Genomic DNA, 26,207 nt, shown 5'->3' on the forward strand with positions numbered 1-26,207 from the left:
AAATAAGTAAGAGATTTGCTGTACAGCCATGACACCTCAACCTCTTTCACCCTAACTGGCCATTTTAATAATGGAACACTAGTCACTTTAATAAATGTTTACATATCTTACCTTAATCATCTCATGGGGCGGCAGCGTAGCCTAGTGGTTAGAGCGTTGGACTAGTAACCGGAAGGTTGCAAGTTCAAACCCCCGAGCTGACAAGGAACAAATCTGTCATTCTGCCCCTGAACAGGCAGTTAACCCACTGTTCCTAGGCTGTCATTGAAACTAAAAATTTGTTCTTAACTGACTTGCCAAATAAAAAATATGTGTATTCTACTGTATCTATGCAGCTCTGATATTGCTTGTCCATATATTTGTAATTCATCATTACTTTACTTAGATTTGTGAGTATTGGGTATATGTTGTGAAATTGTTAGATATTACTGCAATGTTGGAGCTTGGAACACAAGCATTTCGCTACACCCGCAATAACATCTGATAAAAACGAGCAATACATTTGATTTGACTTGGATCGTGCAACGTTCATTAACTGCTCCTGTTTAGCCTAAGATATTATCAATGTCCAATGGAACGCCAGAGCGAACACATTTTATCGGTTTCCCCCGAAAAATCAAAGCTGTTCACTTCACGCTCCTTTTCAGTCCCTCCAGGATTCCGCGATCGCATAATTCAATGCAAAATCAACCAATCAGCACGTATTATGCATTTTTGACCAATCCCCCGCATTTTTAGCGCCTAAAAGGGTCCAATCAAAAGCGGGTTTTTAATTTTGATAAATTACGGCACTGTTACCGTGGAAAATGGCCCAATTAAACCACACGTCAATAACGTGCGAAGATGATGGGTGATTGTTGGCAGTACAATGAACAGAAATCAATCTCATTTGCCAACAAAAATAACAGCTAATGACCGTGCAAAACAATTTACAAATGTTTTTGGAAACTAGAGAAAGTCGGAAATCATCAGTCACTTGGAATCAGCGAAGCGTATGAGAACGTCAGAACAGTTCCCACAGCAGCGGCAGATCACCATGACTGAAGTGGTAGCAGGGAAGACTGTGACAAACGCTGAATGGATCCAGGCGTTTTACTCTGCTAACCTCTGCTTTAGTAGGGTGGTCGGCACTCTGCTCTCCCCAGTCTAACCTTGGCTTTAGTAGGGTGGTCGGCACTCTGCTCTCCCCAGTCTAACCTTGGCTTTAGTAGGGTGGTCGGCACTCTGCTCTCCCCAGTCTAACCTTGGCTTTAGTAGGGTGGTCGGCACTCTGTTCTCCCCAGTCTAACCTTGGCTTTAGTAGGGTGGTCGGCACTCTGCTCTCCCCAGTCTAACCTCGGCTTTAGTAGGGTGGTCGGCACTCTGTTCTCCCCAGTCTAACCTTGGCTTTAGTAGGGTGGTCGGCACTCTGTTCTCCCCAGTCTAACCTTGGCTTTAGTAGGGTGGTCGGCACTCTGCTCTCCCCAGTCTAACCTTGGCTTTAGTAGGGTGGTCGGCACTCTGCTCTCCCCAGTCTAACCTTGGCTTTAGTAGGGTGGTCGGCACTCTGCTCTCGGCAATTTGTCAGCTTTGCCGTTTTAAACTCTGTGTAAAACTTCATACGGATCACGAAAAAACTATCTTTCAGGATTTATTAGAAATGTAATAATAATCAACCACAACTCTGTTCTTACGTGTCCTGTTCTTTATCTCCCTTACGACCCTTTTCAGAAAAAAATCACAATCTCAAGAATTTTGAAGACAATTTATTTGAAAGAAATATCGATCCTCAAATTGAAAGGTGATTGATCAGCTTTGAATCTATTTGTTTTTTTAAGAGAGAGGGAAAGAGGGAGAAGGAATGGGAGGTGCATCTTGAGTTGATAGCAAGCCCCAAGCCTGATGGAGAGAAGAGGTGTGAGTTATTATGAGTTGTTTGTTCAGGAAAATAAACACAATTGAGCACTTTAGATGTTTAATTGTTTTTGTATGATGTTTTCTGCTTAAAGTTGCCCTAAAACTGAGCACATAAAAGACATTGTGAAATGTATCGCAGAATTTCAGAAAAGCTGCCGAAAAAATGTTGCGAAATCCTGGAGGGACTGCCTTTTGATCTTCAGATACGGACGATATCAACACCATACCACTCCTGGTTACTATGACTACACGATATCAACACCATACCCCTCCTGGTTACTATGACTACACGATATCAACACCATACCCCTCCTGGTTACTATGCCGACACGATATCAACACCATACCACTCCTGGTTACTATGACTACACGATATCAACACCATACCCCTCCTGGTTACTATGCCTACACGATATCAACACCATACCCCTCCTGGTTACTATGCCGACACGATATCAACACCATACCCCTCCTGGTCAATATGCCTACACGATATCAACACCATACCACTCCTGGTTACTATGCCGACACGATATCAACACCATACCACTCCTGGTTACTATGCCGACACGATATCAACACCATACCCCTCCTGGTTACTATGCCTACACGATATCAACACCATACCCCTCCTGGTTACTATGCCTACACGATATCAACACCATACCACTCCTGGTTACTATGCCTACACGATATCAACACCATACCCCTCCTGGTTACTATGCCGACACGATATCAACACCATACCCCTCCTTGTTACTATGCCTACACGATATCAACACCATACCACTCCTGGTTACTATGCCTACACGATATCAACACCATACCACTCCTGGTTACTATGCCGACACGATATCAACACCATACCACTCCTGGTTACTATGCCTACACGATATCAACACCATACCAGTCCTGGTTACTATGCCTACACGATATCAACACTATACCCCTCCTGGTTACTATGCCTACACGATATCAACACCATACCCCTCCTGGTTACTATGCCTACACGATATCAACACCATACCCCTCCTGGTTACTATGACTACACGATATCAACACCATACCCCTCCTCGTTACTATGCCTACACGCTATCAACACCATACCCCTCCTGGTTACTATGCCTACACGATATCAACACCATACCCCTCCTGGTTACTATGCCTACACGATATCAACACCATACCCCTCCTGGTTACTATGACTACACGATATCAACACCATACCCCTCCTGGTTACTATGCCTACACGATATCAACACCATACCCCTCCTGGTTACTATGCCGACACGATATCAACACCATACCACTCCTGGTTACTATGCCTACATGATATCAACACCATACCCCTCCTGGTTACTATGCCTACACAATATCAACACCATACCACTCCTGGTTACTATGCCTACACGATATCAACACCATACCACTCCTGGTTACTATGCCTACACGATATCAACACCATACCACTCCTGGTTACTATGCCTACACGATATCAACACCATACCCCTCCTGGTTACTATGCCTACACGATATCAACACCATACCCCTCCTGGTTACTATGCCTACACGATATCAACACCATACCCCTCCTGGTTACTAAGTGTAAGTTAACGTAAGTTCAATCACAAAGATCTGAGTGCATCTCCTCAGTTTCATCCAGTAGTACAATACCATCCACGTTGCATTTTATCGCGTGCGAATTTCTATCTGTGAAGTTTAAATGTCTTAGAGAACGATAATGTCCAGCAGATCTCCTTGTTGAGAGTGGCGTTGATCATGCACTGCTTCTCCTGGGGTGAGCCTGTTGTTCCACATGTTACGCTTCATGTCTCTAAAACATGGGGAAAAGGAGACAATGTCAACTTTCGATGCATCTACTAATCCAATGTTTTACGCTATTGTATCATACTTGATGAATTATTGATCTGTCCGTCCCCCGGCTTGAACCTCTACAACTGGATCACACTGGCACCGGATGTCCTGAGGGACGCACTGTTGTTGGACTGGAAAACAAATACAAATTTAGTCAGTAGTAGGTATTTTTCCAATGCTGTATCACCGTCTTTATCTGGACAGAAAAAGGACAGAAAAAGCATTGGACGATGTGACAATTGGTCACTCAACATCCAATCCTCATGCCTCATTGTTTAGTTCCTGTTTCCCAATCAACAGTCCGGATCTTCCTCTTCTGCCTTCTGGTGGATGAACGGCCTTTTCTGGTAAATACAGGGACATTTCTCTTACCTACCCGGGAAACTGGCAGCTGCAGGCCCGAGTGTTGTAACTAGGTTGCCGAGGAACTTAAAACTTACTACCCTCTCCACTACTGTTCCATCGATATGGATAGGGGGGTGTTCCCTCTGCTGTTTCCTGAAGTCCACAATCATCTCCTTAGTTTTGTTGACGTTGAGTGTGAGGTTATATTGTGAGGAATACCTATGTGAGAATGCTGTTCATCGACTACAGCTCAGAATTCAACACCATAGTACCCTCCAAGCTCGTCATTCAGCTAGAGGCGGTGAAATGTTTTAAGTTCCTCGGCGTACACATCAAGGACAAACTGAATTGGACCACCCACACAGACAGCATTGTGAAGAAGGCGCAGCAGCGCCTCTTCAACCTCAGGAGGCTGAAGAAATTCGGCTTGTCACCAAAAGCACTCACAAACTTGCCTGGTACGGCAACTGCTCTGCCCACAACCGCATGGCTATCCAGAGGGTGGTGCGTTCTGCACCACGCATCGCAGGGGGGCAAACTACCTGCCCTCCAGGACACCTACAGCACCCGATGTCACAGGAAGGCCAAAAAGATTATCAAGGACAACAACCACCTGAGCCACTGCCTGTTCACGCCGCTACCATCCAGAAGGCGAGGTCAGTACAGGTGCCTCAAAGCTGAGACCGAGAGACTGAAAAACAGCTTCTATCTTTAAACAGCCATCACTAACAGAGAGGCTGCTGCCTACATCCAGACTTGAAATCATTGGCCACTTTAATAATGTTTACATATCTTGCATTACTCATTTCATATGTATATACTGTATTTTATACCATCTATTGCATCTTTCCTATGCCGCTCTGACATTTCTCATCCATATATTTATATGTACATATTCTTATTCCATTCCTTTACTTGGATGTATGTGTATTAGGTAGTTGTTAGGGGATTTTTAGATTACATATTAGATATTACTGCATTGTCGGAACTAGAAACACAAGCATTTCGCTACACCTGCAATAACATCTGTTAACCATGTGTATGTGACCAATACAATTTCATTTGATGATACACAGTAGGAAGCGCTTCAAAAGGAAAGAACACCCCAATCAGGCACGCAAAACGGTATTGAGTGGCAACAAATCTGCCCAATCAGCTGATTCGCTTTCCATACACCCACCCTTTCGACACACCCACTCGCCCATACTCCGGTCGCCATATTGGGCTGCAGCTAACCATACTTGAAGGAGAATTGCCGCGTTCACAAGCCCTGTGAACTCGGAAATCTCACTTCCGATATCAGAGCGTTCAAAACAACTGGATACACGGGGAAAAATGAGCTCCGACTTGGAAAAATAGTTTGAAAGGTCATCCAAATTGGGATTTCAAGTCGGAAACTCGGGCATCTTCCTAGAGCTCCGTCCTAAAGATCACTGGCGTCACGATTTGACCTTATTTTTCCCCAGTTCCCAGTTGTTTTGAACGCAGAAAATTTCAGCAGGCGTCATATCTCGTGCCATGACGTCATCAGAGGAGCCCCTCCTCGTGTGATGTCGCATTCATGACAACTTGGGAACTTTGAACTCGGAAATCCCCAACATGCGAATTTCATGCAACTGGAAACTCGGAAAAAAAAACAAGTTACGACTGGGAAAAGTAGTTTTTTTAACGGTCATCCAACTCGGAAAGTCTGGTATTCCTGGATTCCAACTTTCATACCTAAAGATCACCGAAGTCACGATATTACCTCGTATTTTTCCGAGAACTCAGTAGTCTTGAACGCACCATAACTATTATCGGAAAGTCGGTGATTGTGAGTGTGCACTCTGGTGTCTTGAGTTTTTTGTGTTTTCTTAATTTAAGTCCGTTTTGTGTTTTAACCTTACGCCGTAACGTGTTGAAATATAATTTCGCAGATAGTGCCATAGTTGTTAATTAACCTACACAATTTGAAACGGCTTGAAATCTGTTTGAATCTACCTGGAATAGGCGGACGGACCACCGAGATGGATTTCAGCTAACGTTAGCTTAGCCTAAAGCAGCGAACTAACCGGGCTAATTATAACAACTATAACGGTGTCGTGAACACTATTTGTTTATAGCGGACTTGTTTTCAAACTCTCTGTCCTTTTTTGTTTGTTGTTGTTGTTGTTGTTGTTGAGGATCCAACTTTACTTTCGGAGGCCAACTACCTACCTGTAACCCAGGAAGGAGAGACCGACACGGAGAAGGAAAGTGCTGTCATTGTCTGGGTTGAGCTGACCCATTATGTTGTCCAACACCGGGACCCAGCCTCTGTTCCCCCCGACCCAGGGCCCAGCTACCCCGGCGGGACAACCGAACCCGCCCCCTTCGGGTCACCTCTCACAGTTTCACGTGAAACCGAGCCCACAGATCAAGAAGAACGCAATAACGGACGAGTACAAAGTGACCAGTCAGGTACTGGGACTCGGCATCAACGGAAGGGTGCTGGAGATTTTCCACAAGAAAAGCGGAGACAAATACGCCCTCAAGGTAATATCATAGATTAACGGGGAAGTGAGTTATACATATCTAGTCGTCTGTTGAATAAGAAGTTGTTTTAGCTTTAAATGTCCCACTATAGTTTTGTTGAAACAGTGCGGCTTGGTCATGTATTTTATTTTTTTGACAGAGTAACTACCTGACATGTTGGCTGTAAACTAAGAATAAACAGTGTTGGTAAACAACAACATTTTAAATATAGGTGTGTTGAGAACAAACGGCTGCTTTCCCTCTCATTATTCTCTCCTGTCTGTTAACCGTTTTATTTAACGAGGCAAGTCCAGTTAAGAACAAATTCTAATGATTGATGGGCAGCAGATCTGATAGGCCTTATTGATCACTCCGCTCTCTCTGTACTGCTGTGATGTCTTCACTATACTATACGCCGGGCCGCTTTCAGTACGGAACAATGGTGTACAAAGTTCAAATTTAGATGAATACAGTGGTGATCGACAAGTTGAAAATTGGGGAGGGTTTGGGTACCGCTGTCACCATGGCCACTGCCCTTTTTTAAATGCATCACTCGTGGCTTCAAGCCGCACTACGCCATACCCAACACACAGTGCAAATGGAAGTCTGTTCGAGAATGTTGCAGAACATTTTAAGGAAACGTCACGCAAACATTTAATCGAACTGAACGCACCAGTGGCGTGATGTCATTAGCTGACTCCATGAGCGTCACCCTGGTCAAGCTCTCTAATCTCACCAGACACTTCTGACAAATCCTCTAATCTCACTTTGACACTTCTGACAAATCTTCTAATCTCACCAGACACTTCTGACAAATCCTCTAATCTCACCTTGACACTTCTGACAAATCCTCTAATCTCACCAGACACTTCTGACAAATCCTTTAATCTCACCTTGACACTTCTGACAAATCCTCTAATCTCACCAGACACTTCTGACAAATCCTCTAATCTCACCTTGACACTTCTGACAAATCCTCTAATCTCACCTTGACACTTCTGACAAATCCTCTAATCTCATCTTGACACTTCTGACAAATCCTCTAATCTCACCTTGACACTTCTGACAAATCCTCTAATCTCACCTTGACACTTCTGACAAATCCTCTAATCTCACCTTGACACTTCTGACAAATCCTCTAATCTCATCTTGACACTTCTGACAAATCCTCTAATCTCACCTTGACACTTCTGACAAATCCTCTAATCTCACCTTGACACTTCTGACAAATCCTCTAATCTCACCTTGACACTTCTGACAAATCCTCTAATCTCACCAGACACTTCTGACAAATCCTCTAATCTCACCTTGACACTTCTGACAAATCCTCTAATCTCACCTTGACACTTCTGACAAATCCTCTAATCTCACCTTGACACTTCTGACAAATCCTCTAATCTCACCTTGACACTTCTGACATCCTCTAATCTCACCTTGACACTTCTGACAAATCCTCGGAAGGTCTGGTTAATCAACAAGTCAAAAGTGGCCTTCGTTAACACAACAGAGAGATTGATAAAACATCCCTTTGACTATTGCCTAGGCGTTACCTCACACCCCTGTAGACCAGATTTGAGTCGCTGCAGGTTTATGTGCATTTAGCCTGGGGGGGAGTGTGAGGTTAGACAACAATTAGGCCTAGTTGAATCCGGTGTTTTAGTGACTGTCTGGAGGAAATACCTGCACATCTAGTGGTTGTCCAGGACCAGTTGAAGAAGGCTGACGTAGGTTAGGCTAATGTTGTTTCTAACCAGACCATTAAACGATGTTATGAAGTCATAGTCAAATTCGTTCATGGTTATCTGATCCAACTAATGGTTGTCCAGACTAAAGACCACAATCAGCCGATTATAGCCCTGACAGTAGAAAGGACAGAAGTAGTAGGTTCTAGCTATGAATGATTTCATTACACGGTTAGAACAAGTCCTGCCATGCCAGCTAGTCTCCCGACAGTAGCTGACGTCAACATTACACTGAGTCACTGTCTGGCAACGTCCCCAGGCATGCAGAGCAGACTAACTGGTCAGAGCCTCGTCATGAAACGGGTTTCCCTAAAACAAGCCTGGGGAAGTTCCCTGGCAGAAATCAGCTGAAGAGGGGTTATACCCGGTGTAAAATCAATGACTCCTCAGCGTACGTCAAAACCAATCAAATACCTTGCTGCTACGTACGGCTCACCAGGTTAGTGCCGTAGGAGCTACGGTGAGGACGAAATGTCAACAAAACAAGCACTGCTGACTAAACATTTTGGAATGTTTGCAGTGTGCTGGTTTTCACAGCATTTCTCTGTTTATTTATTTTATTTCACCTTTATTTAACCAGGTAGGCAAGTTGAGAACACCTTTATTTAACCAGGTAGGCAAGTTGAGAACACCTTTATTTAACCAGGTAGGCAAGTTGAGAACACCTTTATTTAACCAGGTAGGCAAGTTGAGAACAAGTTCCCAATTACTGTTATTTGAAGATCACCTGGAGCAACGGGAGGAATTGTATATAATGCATGAGGCTTTGCATGAGGGACCAGAAGCTAGCGACAATTTGGTTTGTTTTGAGAAAGTCTGCTAAACTACCTAGGTATAGCTAGCTACCGATAGCTTCAAGCTAGTTCAATTCCTCTCACGATTATAAAGCCAACAGCGTTTGTATAAAAACAGCCTTATATTGACCTAAACGTGAGGCCAGTATCTAGCTCAGGGATGGGTAACTTCAGTCCTCATGGGGCCAGAGTGGTGTAACCCTTTACCCCATCCCTAGTGAACACAGCTGATTAAACTAATTCCATTCTAAACTGAAGATCATGATTAGTTGATTATTGAGGTCATGTGTTAGCTGGGGTAGTAGCATGACCAATAAGTTGCCTGAAGACTGAAGTTGCTTTTCCAGGTCAGTGATAGGCCAATCTAGAGCAGCCATGTACTGTATCAAAGGCCTCGACTGAGAACCAACCTGTACATTAGAGATGCTTCAGGTAGCATACTACAGCAGACCGCTACAACGTGTTGAATAACCCAGAAAATCAACAGGAAATGGTGGCCGATGTTCGGTGGTCAGCCACCATCTTCTAACGAGTGTTGGTCTATTTTCTTTTGAGGGGGGGATGTGGGAGGAAGTGTTTCTCTGACACCTCCACCCCTCTTTACTAAACACTCTGCTCTCACTTCCGTGTGTGTGTGTGTGTGTGTGTGTGTGTGTGTGTGTGTGTGTGTGTGTGTGTGTGTGTGTGTGTGTGTGTGTGTGTGTGTGTGTGTGTGTGTGTGTGTGTGTGTGTGTGTGTGTGTGTGCAGGGTTTCTGTTAGGGAAATGTGGTGTCGAACAACGTGACCTGTAAGACTTACATTTCCCCACCATATTAGAAATGTACCCAACTCCTATGCATTGTGGGTCCATAACCCGAGTGGGTGTCCACACACTGTGCTCAGGACAGAAGTCACATGTAGATTGTAGTCATGCATTTATTAATGAAACGGCTAATAAAACGCCATTTTCTAACATTTGCGGGAAAACACCATTCTAGACAGGGCACCTGGGGAGAACACCATTCTAGACAGGGCACCTGGGGAGAACACCATTCTAGACAGAGCACCTGGGGAGAACACCATTCTAGACAGGGCACCTGGGGAGAACACCATTCTAGACAGGGCACCTGGGGAGAACACCATTCTAGACAGGGCACCTGGGGAGAACACCATTCTAGACAGGGCACCTGGGGAGAACACCGTTCTAGACAGGGCGCCTGGGGAGAACACCGTTCTAGACGGGGCGCCTGGGGAGAACACCGTTCTAGACGGGGCGCCTGGGGAGAACACCGTTCTAGACGGGCGCCTGGGGAGAACACCGTTCTAGACGGGCGCCTGGGGAGAACACCGTTCTAGACGGGGCGCCTGGGGAGAACACCGTTCTAGACGGGGCGCCTGGGGAGAACACCGTTCTAGACGGGGCGCCTGGGGAGAACACCGTTCTAGACGGGGCGCCTGGGGAGAACACCGTTCTAGACGGGGCGCCTGGGGAGAACACCGTTCTAGACGGGGCGCCTGGGGAGAACACCGTTCTAGACGGGGCGCCTGGGGAGAACACCGTTCTAGACGGGGCGCCTGGGGAGAACACCGTTCTAGACGGGCGCCTGGGGAGAACACCGTTCTAGACGGGCGCCTGGGGAGAACACCGTTCTAGACGGGGCGCCTGGGGAGAACACCGTTCTAGACGGGCGCCTGGGGAGAACACCGTTCTAGACGGGCGCCTGGGGAGAACACCGTTCTAGACGGGCGCCTGGGGAGAACACCGTTCTAGACGGAGCGCCTGGGGAGAACACCGTTCTAGACGGAGCGCCTGGGGAGAACACCGTTCTAGACGGAGCGCCTGGGGAGAACACCGTTCTAGACGGAGCGCCTGGGGAGAACACCGTTCTAGACGGGCGCCTGGGGAGAACACCGTTCTAGACGGGCGCCTGGGGAGAACACCGTTCTAGACGGGCGCCTGGGGAGAACACCGTTCTAGACGGGCGCCTGGGGAGAACACCGTTCTAGACGGGCGCCTGGGGAGAACACCGTTCTAGACGGAGCGCCTGGGGAGAACACCGTTCTAGACGGGCGCCTGGGGAGAACACCGTTCTAGACGGAGCGCCTGGGGAGAACACCGTTCTAGACGGGCGCCTGGGGAGAACACCGTTCTAGACGGGCGCCTGGGGAGAACACCGTTCTAGACGGGCGCCTGGGGAGAACACCGTTCTAGACGGAGCGCCTGGGGAGAACACCGTTCTAGACGGGCGCCTGGGGAGAACACCGTTCTAGACGGGGCGCCTGGGGAGAACACCGTTCTAGACGGGCGCCTGGGGAGAACACCGTTCTAGACGGGCGCCTGGGGAGAACACCGTTCTAGACGGGCGCCTGGGGAGAACACCGTTCTAGACGGGCGCCTGGGGAGAACACCGTTCTAGACGGAGCGCCTGGGGCGAACACCGTTCTAGACGGAGCGCCTGGGGCGAACACCGTTCTAGACGGAGTGCCTGGGGAGAACACCGTTCTAGACGGAGTGCCATTCTAGACGGAGCACCTGGGTAGAACACCATTCTAGACAGGGCGCCTGGGGAGCACCATTCTAGACGGGCACCTGGGGAGAGCACCATTCTAGACAGAGCACCATTCTAGACGGAGCACCTGGGTAGAGCACCATTCTAGACGCCTGGGGAGAACACCATTCTAGACGGAGCACCTGGGGAGAACACCATTCTAGACAGAGCACCATTCTAGACAGGCACCTGGGGAGAACACCATTCTAGACAGGCACCTGGGTAGAACACCATTCTAGACAGAGCACCATTCTAGACGGAGCACCTGGGTAGAGCACCATTCTAGACAGAGCACCATTCTAGACAGAGCACCATTCTAGACGGAGCACCTGGGGAGAACACCATTCTAGACAGAGCACCATTCTAGACGGAGCACCTGGGTAGAGCACCATTCTAGACAGAGCACCATTCTAGACGGAGCACCTGGGTAGAGCACCATTCTAGACAGAGCACCATTCTAGACAGAGCACCTGGGTAGAGCACCATTCTAGACAGAGCACCATTCTAGACAGAGCACCATTCTAGACGGAGCACCTGGGGAGAACACCATTCTAGACAGCACCTGGGGAGAACACCATTGTAGACGGAGCACCTGGGTAGAACACCATTCTAGACAGAGCACCATTCTAGACGGAGCACCTGGGTAGAGCACCATTCTAGACAGAGCACCATTCTAGACGGAGCACCTGGGTAGAGCACCATTCTAGACAGAGCACCATTCTAGACAGAGCACCTGGGGAGAACACCATTCTAGACAGCACCTGGGTAGAACACCATTCTAGACAGAGCACCATTCTAGACGGAGCACCTGGGTAGAGCACCATTCTAGACAGAGCACCATTCTAGACAGAGCACCATTCTAGACGGAGCACCTGGGGAGAACACCATTCTAGACAGAGCACCTGGGAGAACACCATTCTAGACAGAGCACCTGGGAGAACACCATTCTAGACGGCACCTGGGGAGAACACCATTCTAGACAGAGCACCTGGGCAGAACACCATTCTAGAGAGAGCACCTGGGCAGAACACCATTCTAGACGGCACCTGGGCAGAACACCATTCTAGAGAGAGCACCTGGGAGAACACCATTCTAGACGGCACCTGGGAGAACACCATTCTAGACAGAGCACCTGGGCAGAACACCATTCTAGACAGAGCACCTGGGCAGAACACCATTCTAGACAGAGCACCTGATAGCGGTTCCATATTTTACAGAAATTAAATTATATGTGGTGGATCCAATAGAACAGGAGAGAAATGACATAGTGGTGGATCCAGTAGGGAAGTGAATGGAAATACATTTGCCAAAGTTATATAATTCCAACTGTGTGTACAGAAATACATTTAAATCATTCTAAATCCTTTACCAGAAAGCATAACTTCGTCACAGAGGAGTCGAGGATCACTATCTTTTTGAATGGCTTTAGATTGTTTCATATGACATGCTCATAGGCCTATTTAGGAAGCCCGTAATTTAGGCAGTAGGCCAACGGCTGATTATCGAATTGCGGCTGTCACTGTAAAACATCTCAAATATGTGTGAAGATAAGATGTCTTGAGTATAATTTAAATTGCTGAGACAAGAAGAAGGGGAGGGTTATGTGGTGAAGTCTCTCTCCAAAATGGCTCAGTTGTCTCCCGCCAATTCTTGCTCATTCGTTTTCATTGACTGAATTGTTTGCCCATCATTTTGTTTTTGTTTTTTAGCAATTCCCCATTTACATATGTCCCCAGTAGTAAATGTACTGTTAATTCCAGTGGTTTGGTTATATTCATTTTGGTTAATGTATATATTAATTACAGTCATTTACCGTTGTCATTCTCAGTGGAAAGCGTTGTTTACAGCAGTTCACAACCTGCTACACTAGTGAAGTTTTTGTGTGTATTTCATAACTATCATGTACGTGATTTGTCAGTTTCTTCATGGTCTTTTTGTTTTTGATGTGTTCCATGTGTTCCATGTGTTCTGTGTGTTCCGTGTGTTCCATGTGTTCTGTGTGTTCCGTGTGTTCCATGTGTTCCGTGTGTTCCATGTGTTCCGTGTGTTCCATGTGAGCATGCGTCTGGTTTCTCTGTCCTGGTAACGTTGAGGGAGAAGCGCGTACCTGAGAAACCTCGACCTGCTGCTCGGAAATGTAGGAAAGTGTTGTTGTTTTTTTTACATTCATTGTGAATGATAATATATTAAAACTATAGTAACTCACAAGCTATTTGAAGAAAAAAATCAACAATAATCACCAATCCTCAGTGTGAAAGAGCAATGGAAGTTGTACAGGCCTAGGTAGGGATGGTTGTGTGCAAGGACCATAGAAATATGAATATCAGGAATTGGCAACTCATTCTGAGAAATAATCCTCTTATCCAGGTAGGGCCCTTGATTTGAACCTCTAAACCAGTGGTCGCCAATCACCGTCGACTGGTTGATGTCCAAGTCATTCCTAGTTGATCACCAAACATGTCTGTAAAAAAAAAAAATTAAAAGAAGAAGAAAAAGATTAGTCTGTTTTGTGCTGTTGGCAATAGGTGATTGAGGGAGGGAGGGAAGGGAGGGAAGGGAGGGAGGGAGGCCATCAGTCACTCGGACATCTTGCATTTTGGCTCTGTGATCTTAACTCGGAAAAGGATGGTGACCTTTTTATTTCACCATTTAACCAGGTAGGCACGTTGAGAACACCATTATTTAACCAGGTAGGCTAGTTGAGAACACCATTATTTAACCAGGTAGGCACGTTGAGAACACCATTATTTAACCAGGTAGGCACGTTGAGAACACCATTATTTAACCAGGTAGGCACGTTGAGAACACCATTATTTAACCAGGTAGGCACGTTGAGAACACCATTATTTAACCAGGTAGGCTAGTTGAGAACACCATTATTTAACCAGGTAGGCACGTTGAGAACACCATTATTTAACCAGGTAGGCACGTTGAGAACACCATTATTTAACCAGGTAGGCTAGTTGAGAACACCATTATTTAACCAGGTAGGCTAGTTGAGAACACCATTATTTAACCAGGTAGGCTAGTTGAGAACACCATTATTTAACCAGGTAGGCACGTTGAGAACACCATTATTTAACCAGGTAGGCACGTTGAGAACACCATTATTTAACCAGGTAGGCTAGTTGAGAACACCATTATTTAACCAGGTAGGCACGTTGAGAACACCATTATTTAACCAGGTAGGCACGTTGAGAACACCATTATTTAACCAGGTAGGCACGTTAACCAGGTAGGCACGTGAGAACACCATTATTTAACCAGGTAGGCACGTTGAGAACATCATTATTTAACCAGGTAGGCACGTTGAGAACACCATTATTTAACCAGGTAGGCACGTTGAGAACACCATTATTTAACCAGGTAGGCACGTTAACCAGGTAGGCACGTTGAGAACACCATTATTTAACCAGGTAGGCACGTTGAGAACACCTTTATTTAACCAGGTAGGCACGTTGAGAACACCATTATTTAACCAGGTAGGCACGTTAACCAGGTAGGCACGTTGAGTATACCATTATTTAACCAGGTAGGCACGTTGAGAACACCATTATTTAACCAGGTAGGCACGTTGAGAACACCATTATTTAACCAGGTAGGCTAGTTGAGAACACCATTATTTAACCAGGTAGGCACGTTGAGAACACCATTATTTAACCAGGTAGGCACGTTGAGAACACCATTATTTAACCAGGTAGGCACGTTGAGAACACCATTATTTAACCAGGTAGGCTAGTTGAGAACACCATTATTTAACCAGGTAGGCACGTTGAGAACACCATTATTTAACCAGGTAGGCACGTTGAGAACACCATTATTTAACCAGGTAGGCACGTTGAGAACACCATTATTTAACCAGGTAGGCTAGTTGAGAACACCATTATTTAACCAGGTAGGCACGTTGAGAACACCATTATTTAACCAGGTAGGCACGTTAACCAGGTAGGCACGTTGAGAACACCATTATTTAACCAGGTAGGCACGTTGAGAACACCTTTATTTAACCAGGTAGGCACGTTGAGAACACCATTATTTAACCAGGTAGGCACGTTAACCAGGTAGGCACGTTGAGAACACCATTATTTAACCAGGTAGGCACGTTGAGAACACCATTATTTAACCAGGTAGGCACGTTGAGAACACCATTATTTAACCAGGTAGGCACGTTGAGAACACCATTATTTAACCAGGTAGGCACGTTGAGAACACCATTATTTAACCAGGTAGGCACGTTGAGAACACCATTATTTAACCAGGTAGGCACGTTGAGAACACCATTATTTAACCAGGTAGGCTAGTTGAGAACACCATTATTTAACCAGGTAGGCACGTTGAGAACACCATTATTTAACCAGGTAGGCACGTTGAGAACACCATTATTTAACCAGGTAGGCACGTTGAGAACACCATTATTTAACCAGGTAGGCATGTTGAGAACACCATTATTTAACCAGGTAGGCACGTTGAGAACACCATTATTTAACCAGGTAGGCACGTTGAGAACACCATTATTTAACCAGGTAGGCACGTTGAGAACACCATTATTTAACCAGGTAGGCACGTTGAGAACACCATTATTTAACCAGGTAGGCACGTTGAGAACACCATTATTTAACCAGGTAGGCACGTTGAGAACACCATTATTTAACCAGGTAGGCACGTTGAGAACACCATTATTTAACCAGGTAGGCACGTTGAGAACACCCTTATTTAACCAGGTAGGCACGTTGAGAACACCATTATTTAACCAGGTAGGCACGTTGAGAACACCATTATTTAACCAGGTAGGCTAGTTGAGAACACCATTATTTAACCAGGTAGGCACGTTGAGAACACCATTATTTAACCAGGTAGGCACGTTGAGAACACCATTATTTAACCAGGTAGGCACGTTGAGAACACCATTATTTAACCAGGTAGGCACGTTGAGAACACCATTATTTAACCAGGTAGGCACGTTGAGAACACCCTTATTTAACCAGGTAGGCACGTTGAGAACACCATTATTTAACCAGGTAGGCACGTTGAGAACATCATTATTTAACCAGGTAGGCACGTTGAGAACACCATTATTTAACCAGGTAGGCACGTTGAGAACACCATTATTTAACCAGGTAGGCTAGTTGAGAACACCATTATTTAACCAGGTAGGCACGTTGAGAACACCATTATTTAACCAGGTAGGCACGTTGAGAACACCATTATTTAACCAGGTAGGCACGTTGAGAACACCATTATTTAACCAGGTAGGCACGTTGAGAACACCATTATTTAACCAGGTAGGCACGTTGAGAACACCATTATTTAACCAGGTAGGCACGTTGAGAACACCATTATTTAACCAGGTAGGCTAGTTGAGAACACCATTATTTAACCAGGTAGGCACGTTGAGAACACCATTATTTAACCAGGTAGGCACGTTAACCAGGTAGGCACGTTGAGAACACCATTATTTAACCAGGTAGGCACGTTGAGAACACCATTATTTAACCAGGTAGGCACATTGAGAACACCATTATTTAACCAGGTAGGCATGTTGAGAACACCATTATTTAACCAGGTAGGCTAGTTGAGAACACCATTATTTAACCAGGTAGGCACGTTGAGAACACCATTATTTAACCAGGTAGGCACGTTGAGAACACCATTATTTAACCAGGTAGGCACGTTGAGAACAACATTATTTAACCAGGTAGGCACGTTGAAAACACCATTATTTAACCAGGTAGGCTAGTTGAGAACACCATTATTTAACCAGGTAGGCACGTTGAGAACACCATTATTTAACCAGGTAGGCACGTTAACCAGGTAGGCACGTTGAGAACACCATTATTTAACCAGGTAGGCACGTTGAGAACATCATTATTTAACCAGGTAGGCACGTTGAGAACACCTTTATTTAACCAGGTAGGCACGTTGAGAACACCATTATTTAACCAGGTAGGCACGTTAACCAGGTAGGCACGTTGAGAACACCATTATTTAACCAGGTAGGCACGTTGAGAACACCATTATTTAACCAGGTAGGCACGTTGAGAACACCATTATTTAACCAGGTAGGCTAGTTGAGAACACCATTATTTAACCAGGTAGGCTAGTTGAGAACACCATTATTTAACCAGGTAGGCACGTTGAGAACACCATTATTTAACCAGGTAGGCACGTTAACCAGGTAGGCACGTTGAGAACACCATTATTTAACCAGGTAGGCACGTTGAGAACACCATTATTTAACCAGGTAGGCACGTTGAGAACACCATTATTTAACCAGGTAGGCTAGTTGAGAACACCATTATTTAACCAGGTAGGCACGTTGAGAACACCATTATTTAACCAGGTAGGCACGTTGAGAACACCATTATTTAACCAGGTAGGCACGTTGAGAACACCATTATTTAACCAGGTAGGCACGTTGAGAACACCATTATTTAACCAGGTAGGCACGTTGAGAACACCATTATTTAACCAGGTAGGCACGTTGAGAACACCATTATTTAACCAGGTAGGCACGTTGAGAACACCATTATTTAACCAGGTAGGCACGTTGAGAACACCATTATTTAACCAGGTAGGCACGTTGAGAACACCATTATTTAACCAGGTAGGCTAGTTGAGAACACCATTATTTAACCAGGTAGGCACGTTGAGAACACCATTATTTAACCAGGTAGGCACGTTGAGAACACCATTATTTAACCAGGTAGGCTAGTTGAGAACACCATTATTTAACCAGGTAGGCACGTTGAGAACACCATTATTTAACCAGGTAGGCACGTTAACCAGGTAGGCACGTTGAGAACACCATTATTTAACCAGGTAGGCACGTTGAGAACATCATTATTTAACCAGGTAGGCACGTTGAGAACACCTTTATTTAACCAGGTAGGCACGTTGAGAACACCATTATTTAACCAGGTAGGCACGTTAACCAGGTAGGCACGTTGAGAACACCATTATTTAACCAGGTAGGCACGTTGAGAACACCATTATTTAACCAGGTAGGCACGTTGAGAACACCATTATTTAACCAGGTAGGCACGTTGAGAACACCATTATTTAACCAGGTAGGCTAGTTGAGAACACCATTATTTAACCAGGTAGGCACGTTGAGAACACCATTATTTAACCAGGTAGGCACGTTGAGAACACCATTATTTAACCAGGTAGGCACGTTGAGAACACCATTATTTAACCAGGTAGGCTAGTTGAGAACACCATTATTTAACCAGGTAGGCACGTTGAGAACACCATTATTTAACCAGGTAGGCACGTTGAGAACACCATTATTTAACCAGGTAGGCATGTTGAGAACACCATTATTTAACCAGGTAGGCACGTTGAGAACACCATTATTTAACCAGGTAGGCTAGTTGAGAACACCATTATTTAACCAGGTAGGCACGTTGAGAACACCATTATTTAACCAGGTAGGCACGTTGACAACACCATTATTTAACCAGGTAGGCACGTTGAGAACACCATTATTTAACCAGGTAGGCACGTTGAGAACACCATTATTTAACCAGGTAGGCACGTTGACAACACCATTATTTAACCAGGTAGGCACGTTGAGAACACCATTATTTAACCAGGTAGGCACGTTGAGAACACCATTATTTAACCAGGTAGGCTAGTTGAGAACACCATTATTTAACCAGGTAGGCACGTTGAGAACACCATTATTTAACCAAGTAGGCACGTTGAGAACACCATTATTTAACCAGGTAGGCACGTTGAGAACACCATTATTTAACCAGGTAGGCACGTTGAGAACACCATTATTTAACCAGGTAGGCTAGTTGAGAACACCATTATTTAACCAGGTAGGCACGTTGAGAACACCATTATTTAACCAGGTAGGCACGTTGAGAACACCATTATTTAACCAGGTAGGCACGTTAACCAGGTAGGCACGTTGAGAACACCATTATTTAACCAGGTAGGCACGTTGAGAACATCATTATTTAACCAGGTAGGCACGTTGAGAACACCTTTATTTAACCAGGTAGGCACGTTGAGAACACCATTATTTAACCAGGTAGGCACGTTAACCAGGTAGGCACGTTGAGAACACCATTATTTAACCAGGTAGGCACGTTGAGAACACCATTATTTAACCAGGTAGGCACGTTGAGAACACCATTATTTAACCAGGTAGGCACGTTGAGAACACCATTATTTAACCAGGTAGGCACGTTGAGAACACCATTATTTAACCAGGTAGGCTAGTTGAGAACACCATTATTTAACCAGGTAGGCACGTTGAGAACACCATTATTTAACCAGGTAGGCTAGTTGAGAACACCATTATTTAACCAGGTAGGCTAGTTGAGAACACCATTATTTAACCAGGTAGGCACGTTGAGAACACCATTATTTAACCAGGTAGGCACGTTGAGAACACCATTATTTAACCAGGTAGGCACGTTGAGAACACCATTATTTAACCAGGTAGGCACGTTGAGAACACCATTATTTAACCAGGTAGGCACGTTAACCAGGTAGGCACGTTGAGAACACCATTATTTAACCAGGTAGGCACGTTGAGAACACCATTATTTAACCAGGTAGGCACGTTGAGAACACCATTATTTAACCAGGTAGGCTAGTTGAGAACACCATTATTTAACCAGGTAGGCACGTTGAGAACACCATTATTTAACCAGGTAGGCACGTTAACCAGGTAGGCACGTTGAGAACACCATTATTTAACCAGGTAGGCTAGTTGAGAACACCTTTATTTAACCAGGTAGGCACGTTGAGAACACCATTATTTAACCAGGTAGGCACGTTGAGAACACCATTATTTAACCAGGTAGGCACGTTGAGAACACCATTATTTAACCAGGTAGGCACGCCAGGTAGGCACGTTGAGAACACCATTATTTAACCAGGTAGGCACGTTGAGAACACCATTATTTAACCAGGTAGGCACGTTGAGAACACCATTATTTAACCAGGTAGGCACGTTGAGAACACCATTATTTAACCAGGTAGGCACGTTGAGAACACCATTATTTAACCAGGTAGGCACGTTGAGAACACCATTATTTAACCAGGTAGGCTAGTTGAGAACACCATTATTTAACCAGGTAGGCACGTTGAGAACACCATTATTTAACCAGGTAGGCACGTTAACCAGGTAGGCACGTTGAGAACACCATTATTTAACCAGGTAGGCTAGTTGAGAACACCTTTATTTAACCAGGTAGGCACGTTGAGAACACCATTATTTAACCAGGTAGGCACGTTGAGAACACCATTATTTAACCAGGTAGGCACGTTGAGAACACCATTATTTAACCAGGTAGGCACGTTAACCAGGTAGGCACGTTGAGAACACCATTATTTAACCAGGTAGGCACGTTGAGAACACCATTATTTAACCAGGTAGGCACGTTGAGAACACCATTATTTAACCAGGTAGGCACGTTGAGAACACCATTATTTAACCAGGTAGGCACGTTGAGAACACCATTATTTAACCAGGTAGGCACGTTGAGAACACCATTATTTAACCAGGTAGGCTAGTTGAGAACACCATTATTTAACCAGGTAGGCACGTTGAGAACACCATTATTTAACCAGGTAGGCACGTTAACCAGGTAGGCACGTTGAGAACACCATTATTTAACCAGGTAGGCTAGTTGAGAACACCTTTATTTAACCAGGTAGGCACGTTGAGAACAAACCTCTGATCTAAACAAAGTTAACAGGCTAAGTTCAAACAGTTGGAGGAGGACAGGAGGGTGTATTATAAACATGACAACAGCTGCGTCTATATTAGGTTTTGATTGGCCAATACATGTTTAAGTGAGTCCCCCCCTCTTTTCTCCGTCAATACCAAGGGGGCGGGGTTTCGGTCTAGAAACACAGTTTTGACTGCTCCTACAGTTTTGTTTTGGTACTTCAGTTTAACTGATGCTCGGCCCAGAAAGACAATTACCATAGACTGCCACATAGAGAAGTCAGATTTGAAAATTCCTAATAAGACACTTTAGTCATCACCATTGTGCACAAAACATCCATTGAATCATTCAAATAATTGTGACTCATTTCAGGAACTTCACAGGTGAGGCATTTGAATGTAAAATATGCTTTTGGGCAAAAATTCTGACGTTTGATTGCAAATTTGGGGAGGGAGTTGAAAGAGAGCACAGAAGGCTGTTGAATAAAACTCCTGTCTCCGGATTAAATCTTCAATCTAAGGGCAACCATGGCATTCGTGACAGAGGAAGAAGCATTCATCCATGTATTCGAGTAAGAGTGTCTAGCTAGCTACATTTTCAGATATTATACATTTCAAATTTTGTCAATTTCATTTTCATTGCAAGTTAAAGGGTACTGTTAGCTAGCTAGCTAAAATTACGTGTATGATCTGTGTATCTCAGAAATCCGTTTGCATTGTTAGTTGTAGCCTAATGCTAGCTAGCTAAAATTGAAACTACTGTAGTTGGTTAGCTTTAGCTACCTGCAGTTTCATGCATGGTGGCTAGCTATGACAATCAGTTTGTATTGCTAGTGGTATGGGTTGGGATTATTTCTGCGTTCAAAACAACTGAGAACTCGGAATTGGGAACTCTGTAATCTTTGACTTCATTACTTTCAAGACAACTGGCAACTCCAGCTCCGACTGGGAAAAATAGTTTTGAATGGTCATCCAACTCGAAATTCCAACTCGAGAACTAGAGCCGCGACTTTCCGACCGGAAGATCACTGACGTCATGATTTGACCTCGTATTTTCCAAATTCCCACTTGTCTTGAAAGCAGCATCAGGCTCGTTGTTCAGCTAGCTAGCTAGCTACGTGACCCATCAAGTTAGCCAGGTGAGTCTGGGGGTGATTACAGCCATATATTGTAGTTCTTGAACACGTCTAGACAATAGTGACCCATCCACTTAGCTAGATGTGACTGGGGGTGATTATTTCATGAACAGGTGTACACGTCTAGACAATAGTGGCCCATCCACTTAACTAGATGTGGATATAGCGATTCTTTCACACAACCCATCAATTTAGACAAGTGCGTCTGGTTAAGAATCATCTAATAATTATAAAATATTATTTTTTAAATGTTTGATATTGCTACTATGCAAGTAACCAATTCACCCTACCGTTTGCACCTTCTGTATGCTAAGCATGTGAGACAGTGTGTGTTTACCAGAGATGGTAATGTAAAGATCAACATGACCTGCACCACAGTCAGATTAGGATATAGGCCAAGGATTAGATAGTGTATTTTTGCTTCTACTTTCACCACTATTAGTCTTTGATTGTTTACTACACTACCTTACCCACTCTGTTTAGTACATGGCCTCACATCTGGATCCTTAAAGAGATGGGTGGGGCTAAGGCTTAAGAGGGTGTGAACGATGCTGAATGGGTGGGGCTAAGGCTTAAGAGGGTGTGAACGATGCTGAATGGGTGGGGCTAAGGTTTAAAGAGGGTGTGAACGATGCTGAATGGGTGGGGCTAAGGCTTAAGAGGTTGTGAGTGATGCTGAATGGGTGGGGCTAAGGCTTAAGAGGGTGTGAACGATGCTGAATGGGCGGGGCTAAGGCTTAAGAGGGTGTGAATGTTGCTGAATGGGTGGGGCTAAGGCTTAAGAGGGTGTGAACGATGCTCAATGGGTTGGGCTATGGCTTAAGAGGGTGTGAACGAATGGGTGTAGACAGAGTACATTCAAGGGCCATTTTCTCAAAAGTGGGGTTACAAGTTTATCAACTTTAAAAACATAATTACTTTCCCATTATTCCTCAACTGTAGTGTATGATATACCATTTTTCTAGATCTGAGTCTCTACTTTTCACCAACGTTTATTTTATTTTTAAATAAACACGTACATATGTTGCTACATAGAACAAAATCAAGCCGGTCGCTGAGGCCGATTTAAATAAAAAATAATAATACAAATAATATAAAAAGATTCTAATAATAATAATTTTACATTCATCCAATGTCTGTCATGTTTTTGGATAACATGATGTCGTCGCTGCTCCCTGAGCGCATGTGATTTTGGTCCGTTTAAACCAGATGCAAGCCCGACAAAGATGGTCCATGAATCGAGGTACGCGAATGTGAGTAGAATACCTTGAAAACAACGGTCGGACATCTTGGACGCAGTCAATCAATGGTCAATACTCCAAATTCCTGAAGGTCATTTGGGATCTCCTCTGAGAACCCCATTCCCTAAATGGGATCTCCTCTTAGAACCCCATTCCCTAAATGGGACCTCCTCTGAGAACCGCATTCGCTAAATGGGATCTCCTCTGAGAACCGCATTCGCTAAATGGGATCTCCTCTGAGAACCCCATTCCCTAAATGGGATCTCCTCTGAGAACCCCATTCCCTAAATGGGACCTCCTCTGAGAACCCCATTCGCTAAATGGGATCTCCTCTGAGAACCCCATTCCCTAAATGGGATCTCCTCTGAGAACCCCATTCCCTAAATGGGATCTCCTCTGAGAACCCCATTCCCTAAATGGGATCTCATCTGAGAACCCCATTCCCTAAATGGGATCTCCTCTGAGAACCCCATTCCCTAAATGGGATCTCCTCTGAGAACCCCATTCCCTAAATGGGATCTCCTCTGAGAACCCCATTCCCTAAATGGGATCTCCTCTGAGAACCCCATTCCCTAAATGGGATCTCCTCTGAGAACCCCATTCCCTAAATGGGATCTCCTCTGAGAACCCCATTCCCTAAATGGGATTTCCTCTGAGAACCCCATTCCCTAAATGGGATCTCCTCTGAGAACCCCATTCCCTAAATGGGATCTCCTCTGAGAACCCCATTCCCTAAATGGGATCTCCTCTGAGAACCCCATTCCCTAAATGGGATCTCCTCTGAGAACCCCATTCCCTAAATGGGATCTCCTCTGAGAACCCCATTCCCTAAATGGGATCTCCTCTGAGAACCCCATTCCCTAAATGGGATCTCCTCTGAGAACCCCATTCCCTAAATGGGATCTCCTCTGAGAACCCCATTCCCTAAATGGGATCTCCTCTGAGAACCCCATTCCCTAAATGGGATCTCCTCTGAGAACCCCATTCCCTAAATGGGATCTCCTCTGAGAACCCCATTCCCTAAATGGGACCTCCTCTGAGAACCCCATTCCCTAAATGGGACCTCCTCTGAGAACCCCATTCCCTAAATGGGACCTCCTCTGAGAACCCCATTCCCTAAATGGGACCTCCTCTGAGAACCCCATTCCCTAAATGGGACCTCCTCTGAGAACCCCATTCCCTAAATGGGACCTCCTCTGAGAACCCCATTCCCTAAATGGGACCTCCTCTGAGAACCCCATTCCCTAAATGGGACCTCCTCTGAGAACCCCATTCCCTAAATGGGACCTCCTCTGAGAACCCCATTCGCTAAATGGGACCTCCTCTGAGAACCCCATTCCCTAAATGGGACCTCCTCTGAGAACCCCATTCCCTAAATGGGATCTCCTCTGAGAACCCCATTCCCTAAATGGGATCTCCTCTGAGAACCCCATTCCCTAAATGGGAGCTCCTCTGAGAACCCCATTCCCTAAATGGGAGCTCCTCTGAGAACCCCATTCCCTAAATGGGAGCTCCTCTGAGAACCCCATTCCCTAAATGGTAGCCAGATAGCGCCACAGTCAACAGTGACACTCGAATCTCAGAGAACGATTAATTATGACCACTTCCTGCCATTTGAATATTCGAGAAAGATGTTGTTGATTTTTAAGTTAAAAAAAACAATATTTTGTTTTTAACTAGCTAGTTAGCCACCGTAACTAGCTAGTTTGACCATGTCTCTTTCGTCTCTCTACAAATAATATATATGTGTCCGGGCAACGTTGTTCTGCACTAAAATGGCTGTTGACTGATGTGAGCTATTGAAAATGCAAGCAGCACCTGATGAGACCAAATCAAATCAAATCAAATTTTATTTGTCACATACACATGGTTAGCAGATGTTAATGCGAGTGTAGCGTAATGCTTGTGCTTCTAGTTCCGACAATGCAGTGATAACCAACAAGTAATCTAACTAACAATTCCAAAACTACTGTCTTATACACAGTGTAAGGGGATAAAGAATATGTACATAAGGATATATGAATGAGTGATGGTACAGAGCAGCATACAGTAGATGGTATCGAGTACAGTATATACATATGAGATGAGTATGTAGACAAAGTAAACAGTGGCATAGTTAAAGTGGCTAGTGATAATGTATTACATAAGGATGCAGTCGATGATGTAGAGTACAGTATATACGTATGCATATGAGATGAATAATGTAGGGTAAGTAACATTATATAAGGTAGCATTGTTTAAAGTGGCTAGTGATATATTTACATCATTTCCCATCAATTCCCATTATTAAAGTGGCTGGAGTTGGGTCAGTGTCAATGACAGTGTGTTGGCAGCAGCCACTCAATGTTAGTGGTGGCTGTTTAACAGTCTGATGGCCTTGAGATAGAAGCTGTTTTTCAGTCTCTCGGTCCCAGCTTTGATGCACCTGTACTGACCTCGCCTTCTGGATGATAGCGGGGTGAACA

General features: G+C 44.8%; 1 protein-coding gene across 3 annotated transcripts in view; it reads left to right on the top strand.

Moving 5' to 3' along the window:
• The first annotated feature begins 5,399 nt into the window (after positions 1–5,399).
• LOC124024279 (MAP kinase-activated protein kinase 2-like) overlaps positions 5,400–26,207 on the top strand; it is a 74,232-nt gene continuing 53,424 nt past the window's right edge. Inside the window, exons 1-2 of one of the 3 annotated variants that reach the window (XM_046338278.1) lie at positions 5,404–5,929; positions 6,279–6,630. In XM_046338278.1, the coding sequence (XP_046194234.1) occupies positions 6,385–6,630 (246 nt within the window). In that variant the 5' untranslated portion in view covers positions 5,404–5,929; positions 6,279–6,384. Of the gene's footprint in view, positions 6,631–26,207 lie in introns of all 3 variants that reach the window. The other 2 variants (XM_046338284.1, XM_046338270.1) reach the window with 2 other exon arrangements.

This window comes from Oncorhynchus gorbuscha, linkage group LG03, assembly GCF_021184085.1.
Source record: "Oncorhynchus gorbuscha isolate QuinsamMale2020 ecotype Even-year linkage group LG03, OgorEven_v1.0, whole genome shotgun sequence".
Lineage (NCBI taxonomy): Eukaryota > Metazoa > Chordata > Actinopteri > Salmoniformes > Salmonidae > Oncorhynchus > Oncorhynchus gorbuscha.